General features: G+C 42.2%; 1 protein-coding gene across 2 annotated transcripts in view; it reads left to right on the forward strand.

The window, feature by feature from the left end:
- Positions 1-8,319, forward strand: part of cecr2 (CECR2 histone acetyl-lysine reader) — a 27,696-nt gene extending 19,377 nt beyond the window's left edge. For both annotated transcript variants that reach the window (XM_088417657.1, XM_088417658.1), the window contains exons 10-18: positions 50-179; positions 266-303; positions 376-467; positions 552-678; positions 1,249-1,601; positions 1,680-1,811; positions 2,436-3,225; positions 3,435-5,328; positions 6,240-8,319. In XM_088417657.1, coding sequence (XP_088273783.1) covers positions 50-179; positions 266-303; positions 376-467; positions 552-678; positions 1,249-1,601; positions 1,680-1,811; positions 2,436-3,225; positions 3,435-5,328; positions 6,240-6,267 — 3,584 coding nt within the window. In that variant the 3' untranslated portion in view covers positions 6,268-8,319. The remainder of the gene's footprint in view (positions 1-49; positions 180-265; positions 304-375; positions 468-551; positions 679-1,248; positions 1,602-1,679; positions 1,812-2,435; positions 3,226-3,434; positions 5,329-6,239) is intronic.
- Positions 8,320-8,606: the final 287 nt, after the last annotated feature.

Genomic DNA, 8,606 nt, shown 5'->3' on the forward strand with positions numbered 1-8,606 from the left:
GTATGAACCTCTCACCTTCTCTCCTTCTTACATTCTCTGTGATTTTCAGAGCGAGCCAGGAGACGGAAGATGCGAGAGGAAAAGGCCTATCTGTTGTCTGAAGGAAAAGACCTTCCACCAGAACTTCTGAATTTAGAGCCTTCGTCACCAGTCCTCAGAACACGGACCACTAATAAATAGTATGAGGCTCTGATGAATTCACAAGTGATAAACTTGCATCCTACTTTTAACAAAATTTGATTATTATAATTGTGTTGTTTTTCAGCTTTGACATGGAAGATGACTACACAGGTTTATACAAAGGTATACCTCGTAAGAAAAGTTGAAAGATGTGAATGAATGTAGTCATCTCTGACCTCTGCTCTCCCTCTGAAGTGCTTGAGGCCCTGAAGGCTCACAAAGACGCTTGGCCTTTCTTAGAGCCCGTGGACGACTCCTATGCCCCCAATTACCATGACATAATCCAGGTACAATAACAATGATAATTTCATGATAGAAGTTGTCAGGTCCGTCCCTATTTTTTAATCAGATGTTTTCTCCTTTTCCCTCAGACTCCCATGGACCTCTCCACCATTGAGAGGAAACTGAATGATGGAGAATATGTTGTAAAGGAGGAGTTTATTTCTGATGTGAAGCTCATATTTAAAAACTGCAAAGAGTACAATGGAGCAGATAGTGGTAAATGAAAACATATGCATACCCACACAAACACCAACAACCAAGCAGTCGGGCGTGACAGCACAAAAGAAAAAGATGTACTCAATGTTCAAACGGGGCTCGGGCAGCCTTGACAATGATTAATGAGGACTGATTGAGCAGTGCTCCAATGTTCAGGAGAAACTGGCCCTGCAGTGCCAGAAAAACATTCCGCCCCAAGGCCCCCTGCTAGAGCTATCCATTCTACTGAATACTTTCCCTCAGGATGGGGGTTCGTGGGAGTTATAATCTAGGACCGTGGTAGAGGAGAGTATAAGAGGAGCAGGGGTCAACACATGCCCTCCGACCTACTGGAATGATCAGTGTTAGCCTAAGAGCAGTTTGTCTTCAGGAGGACCTGTGTGCCTTCATGTAATGTATTTGTGTTCATGATTATGGTTGGGGAGAATGGGCTATGCGTTTGTATTTTGTTTGGGAGTATAGATGGGCTTTGTGTTTGTATTATGTTTGTGAGTGTAGTTGGTGAACAAGACATTCTTATGTTTTACATGTTTAGTTAATCATCCGGACTGATGTCCTCTTCCTCTCCAGAATACACTGTGATGGCACAGTCTCTTGAACGCTGTTTTAACCGGGCCCAGTTAAAACACTTGCCATCGGAGGAGGCTGACACTGATGAAGAATTCTACATCAGCAAAGAAGATAAGGAGCGCAAGGAGAAAAAAAGAAATCGTAGCAGTAAACATTTGGGGCCTGAAAGTTTAATCAAGGCCACTGAGGAGGTCCAGCGTAAACGAAATGCGCAGGGAGGCAAAGGCCAAACGTTGTTGGAAGACCAGCATGGAAAGCCAGTTCGACAAGTTCCACCCTCTCATTGGGGCTTTCACGCGAGCCTACAAAACCAACATGGAGACATCAGGGTCATGTACCACCCTGGTCAACAGGTATATTTAGATGCAGAACAATATTTGATGTAAATGCTGACAAAAACTGCAAATTTAAGTTGCTTTTCATCTGACCAGTTACATCGTCCTCATGGTCCACACATGTATGCTCATAAAATGGGCATGGATCCCCGTTTTGCCTACCCAGGTCACATTCCAAGGCATGGCGATCCCAGCTTGAATCGTTTGCCCCACAACTTTAATATGCAGGTACAAAGTCCTATCTCGGTTAATACATTTAGGGGGAAAGTGGACCCACCATGTGTAGAAATGTTCATATTCAACCGAGATGGGAAAATCAGGTCCAGGAAGTAAAAACCCTTTTCACAGTTTGGCTTCAGCCACATAAGTTTTCACTTACAGGTTGGTCAACAAGCTCATTTGACTGCAAGTTGATTAGAAGCACATGTGGCTAAAGTCAAATTGTGGCAGGGTTTTTACTTTATGGACCTGGATTTCCCATCTCTGATATTCAAGGTATGTTGTACTGTACAGGGTAGGCCAAAAGTAGTGTTACAGTTGAGACTAGGACTTTTAATATTCAATATAATATATATCATTTAATATATTTAAAACAGTTAATACTTAGATAATAATCAATGTAAAATGTCTAATGTTTATGTATTGTTTTTAAATCAAAGTAATTTAGATAATGATGTCAAATGTCTCATCTTTTAATTTACTGTTTGGTAATAAAAGTAATGTAAAATGTCTGTTAAATAAAACCTTACTATTGGCCCACTCTCTATTATTACTGGTAAACCAAATATTGTACTAACATCAGAAGTTGAATGACTAAAGATTTTTTCATTCTTGTTTTAATTTTACTTCCAGCATCACATGGGCCACAGGTATCCAGTGGGCCCCAATGGTAACCAGCCTCTTCACCAGCAGCAGCCCCCTTACATGGGTCCAACACATGGTCCATCTCTGGGTCCTCGCCCAATGGCTCTTCAACTTCGGCCGCCCCCTGAAGCCAGCATATATCCATCTAACTTCCGCCCAGAGAACCACCCAATGCATCCAATGGGGAACAAGTTATCAGTGCCTGATGGGCCTCAACAGCACAATTACACAGGCTTGAGGTCTCCTGGTATGGGACTGTCAAACATGTGGACTAGTTTGAATCACCAGCATCCGGAGAGACCCAGTGGAATGCACATGCAAGACTCTAGTGTGGTCAACCAGCACAACTTGACTTATGGAGGTGTGCCACCTCCAATAGGGCATAAACCTTGGCTGGAGGATGCTGGATATCCCCATCCACCCCCCAATGCACAATACCAAATGTCTGCAGCAGTGGTCAGCTCCCCAGGCCCCGTGCAGCAACGCCCCAACTTAACGCAATCAGACTCTTCTACCAAGACACGGTTAGCCTCTATGTTGGAAAGTCCAGAAATGCTTGCTCTACAGCAGCTGTCCGCCTCATCAAGACCACCTGCAGGTGCCTCCCATCAAGACATGGGCCACTTTCAACAATCCAAACGACCCTCAGGGGTTGGCAGCATCCCAACCTGTCCCTCTCAGCTGCCTCCTCAAGCCCCTGAGGTTCAACTTCTGCGTCCTGCTGCACACAATGAGCCAGACAGACAGTCTTCCCCACTGGCAGACATTCAGGCCAAAGGTAGATACAACTTAAGTTTTTTTTTTTTTAATACTGCTTCTGATAACCCTAAAGCAATCTAGATGTATATACAGCGTGTCTATCTTTCTCTCTGTCTGTCTTTTTATCTCTTGGGATAAATACGACATAGTGATTATCTGTAATTGGGTATTTACTGATATTTTGTGCTTATGTATTTTTCTTCCATTCTTTATTGTTGCCTTTTACAGGGACTATGGATAACAAAGTGCCTGTAAAAGAAATTTCCACTGCACCTTCTTCATCAGACAGCACTGTTTCAGTCATTCAAGAGTATCCCTACATTCCAAACCCTAGTCAACACCACAATGGGCCAGCGGAGGAATTGCACAGCCCTCAAAGACCTCAGGAAAATATGTCTGGCCAAAAACAGTCAGGGAGTGCAGCAGAGTGCCTTATGCAGGAAGGAAATTGCCATCTTCAAACTAATGGTTCAGCCTCTATGTCCTTGCACTATCATGCTAATCATACAAATTCCAAGAATCATTATCCACCTAACACTGCTCTGCATGTTCAGAGCAGACCTCTCCAGAGCCCTGCACTCACTCAACAGTGTGCGTCACCATCCTTGAATACCATGTCTGAAAGCAACTTGCCCCACACGCTAAAGACGCAACAGCACAAAGAGCACAACGTCCAAAAACAGCACCAACAAGGCCCAGCCCAAGAAAGTCTAAACGTCCCAGTTCTTAACAATCGTAAGAATTCGTCTCCACAGATGACCCTGAACACAACACAACTGCAAACTTCACAAATCAGCCAAAGCACTCAGAGCAGCTCTATGCATGGCTTGTCGCATGGTCTCTCACAGAGCCCCCAACCTGGACCCCCTCACCCAACCCCTCTCACCTCTCTGCCCCCCAGCCATCCTACGCCACACTTACCATCCCAGCCAAGCCCAGCAGAGCATGGAGACCAAACACCATGCGAACCTGCAAGTCGGAGGAACACGGAAGGTCCACATACAATGAAATTTGACTCTTATAATACTACTGTTTGTAAACAACAGCAGGCATTTAGCCCAAACCATCATCAAACCCAGATGGTGAATAGTAATGTAGGTGTGCAGGCAGAAAGAGGGTCCACACCTGCTCACAATACTGGCATGCCACCTCATACCCAAGCGCAAGTAAATGGAGACACAGGTTCAAACAGCATAGGGAATCCTCCACATCCACAGTTTAGCCAGACGAGCATGGCCAGGCCTATTTCTCATTCTGCTCAGCACCCTTATCACAACCAGACCCTCAACCCTCTCCTCAATACCCAAGACCACTCTAGTTATCACCAACAACAAAGAACTGCCTATTCATTTCACATATCTGGCCCACAGCATCTTCACGCTCACACCAACATGTATCCTCCACCGCCTTTCCAACATGAACACTATTACACTCGACCGCAGGCCCGTAATCTTCCAATTAGTAAAGGTGGTTATCCTCCAGACGGTTGGCAGCGATCTCCGCAGCCCATGCTGCCAACTACCTACTTGCTCACATCCACTACTAAAGGAAACGATCAGGTTAACGATGGGTGTGTGTCACCGACAGGCTCCGAGGGCTCCACTACTGTGAGCTTGTTAACACCAGAGGCTGGCTCATTCTTTGGAAGTTTAGAGGAGAGGAACTGGGAAAGTAAAAATAATAATAGTGATAGCCCAGCAAAGCGCAGTCGCACTAAGGGGAGCTTGGAGCAACCTGAAAGTCCAAAAGAAATACTGGACCTTGATAGCCACAACGCCGCCGCCCGCCGTCATAGCATCCAGCCGCTTGCCTCCACTGCACACATTTCACCTGGCTTCATGTATGACACTCGCACTATGCACCCGCCAATGCATACGGGGGGTGTCCTCCCATCCCACAGTGGAGTTAGGAATGGTGCCTTTTACCCTAGACCTCCATACCCAGATCGTTACGCTGCACAGAGACCTCACCCACACCTGATGGAGGCTCTTCAGCGTCCCCAACAATTGCCTCTTCCCCCCGGCCAAATGCGCATGGCCATGTATCCCCGCTCTGGTGGCCATTTTCAAAGTGTAATGATTCAGCAGAGAAGCACGGCATCCGAAAACGTCCTTAACCTGGGGTAAAAAGATTTTTTTGTTTAGTCACTCTAGAAAGTTTGTCTTTGCCGATTAAACCTTTATTCTAAACTGAATTCTCGTGAAGTATATGTGTGTGCTTAGAAGACGTTTGTTTTGAAATTTGACCCATTCATTCGTTCAAAAGGACCACTATGTCTGACAATTTATGTCAATGTGTGTCCCAGGCAACAAGTGGCTCAAGTGCCAAGCAAGTATGTGTGACATGCATTGTACGTGCTGAGGTTTTGATGTTACATTGTACTTACTAGCTGCCCAGGTAGAACCCATCACCATGCATACATGCATACAGCTTATCCTCATAAGGGTTGCAGGCATACGTTTTTTCTTAACATACTATCTGTGTGAATAAATAACCCTCGGTAATTCTAAGCTGTATATACTGTAAGTTGTTATACAATTACAAATGTATACAGGTTTCAGCATCCGTTAGGGGGAAAATGGCCATGATGTTTGGAATGGCACTGAAAACGGATTTTTTTTAGGCAAGTTACAAGAATGTGCAGCAGTTTAACATTCCCATAAAACTGTCAGAATGAATGACAAAAGAATATACATGATCAAAATGACTGAAGGTAACTGCAAATGATTTAGTAGCACATCTACACACCCCATTGTATGTGAGGTGTTGTGTAGTGGTGTTTATAGGCCATGTCAAAATCCCGCACGTCCGTACAAAATGTCATCAAATGAAAATCGCGTTTTAAGAGACTTGGCATTGATGCAAATGTTTGGCCCCTGTAGTAGACTGCTGAATTTTACACTGCTATATGTTCATGATAACAGAAACTTGATATGGATAAAGAGGCATTACTTAATGATGTCGACCCATGTACTTGATTCGGCACGATTACTGTACATAGTCTTTTTATAAATATTTCTCCTCTTCTTTTAGGCATGATGCACTGGACCAAAAACATTGATTCGCTGACCCACCTGGAAGAGGCTGCAAAGAGGGCACGATTTTCAGCATGTTGTTCAGTTTTCTTACCCTGGCTTGTATTTGGTTGGACTTGAAAGTCCTGTCAGAAAAATTCTAATGCTAAATTCTACTGAGCTTTTGTGAACCACAATGTTTAAGTTGCGGTCCTTTAATAGTGATCTTTTTCAGAGACGTGACAAGATTGGTGGTGTTTCACCATGAACTTGCTATCATTTTACCTTTACCACTGGACTACCTTTTCCAATGTGAACAATCAAAGCATACACAGAGAGGGGACACACCTTTTTTTTTTTTAATGATGGTGCCATTATCTGCTGACTCTAAAGGTTAAACTCAGGTACTGTAAAGAAAGAGAGGGTACAGTGAGACTGTCTCCTCAACCAAGACCAATGACATGTCCAGCTGTCTTGGTTGCCTTTTGAATGTATGAATGAATGTGTAGATGATAAGCACACAGTCTGTGAATCGGGGATTGAATATGGATGAATAATTCTAAATATTTCCAACCGCTTCTTGTTCTTTTCCACCTACTGATTTTTTTTTGTTTGTGTGTGTCAATCCTAAATAAAATAGGCTATATTAGTACATTCTTCAAGGCTGTCTTTGGACTAGCGAAGCAAACACTGGTTGTATCTAATTGTACCTGACACCATTATGCACTATAGCATTGTAAGACTAAACCACCTGAAACTGAGTGGCCTTGGATAGTCTTTATTTTATTGTTTTATTAAATTATTGTTTATGTATGAATACTGTTGACTAGATTAAAATTGAGGGATCATTTTCAGGTGTCACATCCTGCCTGCTTTTACATGTTAGCAAAGAAAAAACATACTCCCTTGTGTGACATTTGGCGCTCCACTAGGTTGAGATGTGAAAGTCACTATGTTTGCTTCTGTAATTCACTTCCTCTTCTCAGGGATTACACTTAGTACGGGTATTTTTTTGCCACTGTCTTGAAATAAGTGCAGCAGAAGGAAATATTCCACACTGCATTTGTGTTAAATTGGCCCCCGATTCATTTGAGGAGCTTGACTTTGAAAGAGCCTCTTTTCATGAAATCACCACCAGTGAACTTGAATTCCTCAGTTTGATGTCTTTTATTATTTTGGGGTTTATTGGATATTTTCACTTTTTTTTTAACCTCCAAAACCACCACCACCAAGTTTTTGTTCTCTCTCTCAATCTGGCTGCAAGTCAATCTACCTCAATGAGCCTATCTGTAGAATCTACAGGGTCCTGTGAGTCCATCTCTTTGAATTTTTTACCAACTGCTCAAATGCTAGCATTATCATATTCAGTAAATGTTAAGTTGTGCGAAGTGATGGTGCTCAATGAGATACCACTAACAACTGTGACACAAAATTTATCTCAGTGAATCATGCTACAATTACAACGTCACCACTATGTACTGTACTTGTTAACGGTGTTGATGTACAGTATTTGTTTTTGTCTTCATACATGTGACAGTAGCAAAAATTTATGGCAATTGTCACATGTGCTTTACATGTGGACGATGCTGTATATTTTTAACAATAGTAGGAGCTACCAAGAGTTGTGAATTGGTACTTGAGTAAAATTACTGAATTGTTTCATTGTAGTGGATCCAACAAGGCTTTGATGTAGTGTCTTTTCTGTTTATTCCTTTCAAATTGCTTTCCAAGGCTATGGTATTGTGGGTGGTGTCTTATGGTGTACTGTACAGTAACGTGTGTTTGCCCATGTGTCTGTTATGCAGAATATATGTCAGTTAACATCTTTGTATTTGTGCATGTCCGCTGTCATTCTTTAGTGAAAATCATTTAGATTTGAAAAATATTTATTTGCAATTTTCCATATGTACATTTTTGTGCTTGTTTTAATATTAATGCACTGTACGTGTTTTTTTTTTTCAGGCGCATTGTGTGAGGAAATGTTTGTTTTTGAACAGTGTTTACATTTTTTTTTTGTACTTGAATGCAAGATTGGAAAATCGACTGGATTATTTTCTATGCTGTACGTTTCTTAGAAATAAACTCTTCCTCAAATTGAAGTGTTTTGTTGCCTTAATCCATGGCGCTCATCATATCATTTTTAATTGTTATACCCATATGTGTGACTCAACGTTATGCTAAATAAAATTTAAAAAAACACTACACAATCCCAGAGCACATCGTTACTGTTATTGTACAAAGACAAAAGTGTATTCACTTGAAATATTCTTATTGCAAACTGCAATTATTATTTTGCTTAGTGCGGTTTGGTTTGTTGAAATTGTTTTTCCAGTCAGGTAGCAGGGATTGATGGATGGATGTTCAGTCGGACGGCAAGACAATTTGA

This window comes from Hippichthys cyanospilos, chromosome 6 (genome assembly GCF_059441005.1).
Source record: "Hippichthys cyanospilos isolate Australia breed blue-spotted pipefish chromosome 6, RoL_Hcya_1.0, whole genome shotgun sequence".
Classification (NCBI taxonomy): domain Eukaryota; kingdom Metazoa; phylum Chordata; class Actinopteri; order Syngnathiformes; family Syngnathidae; genus Hippichthys; species Hippichthys cyanospilos.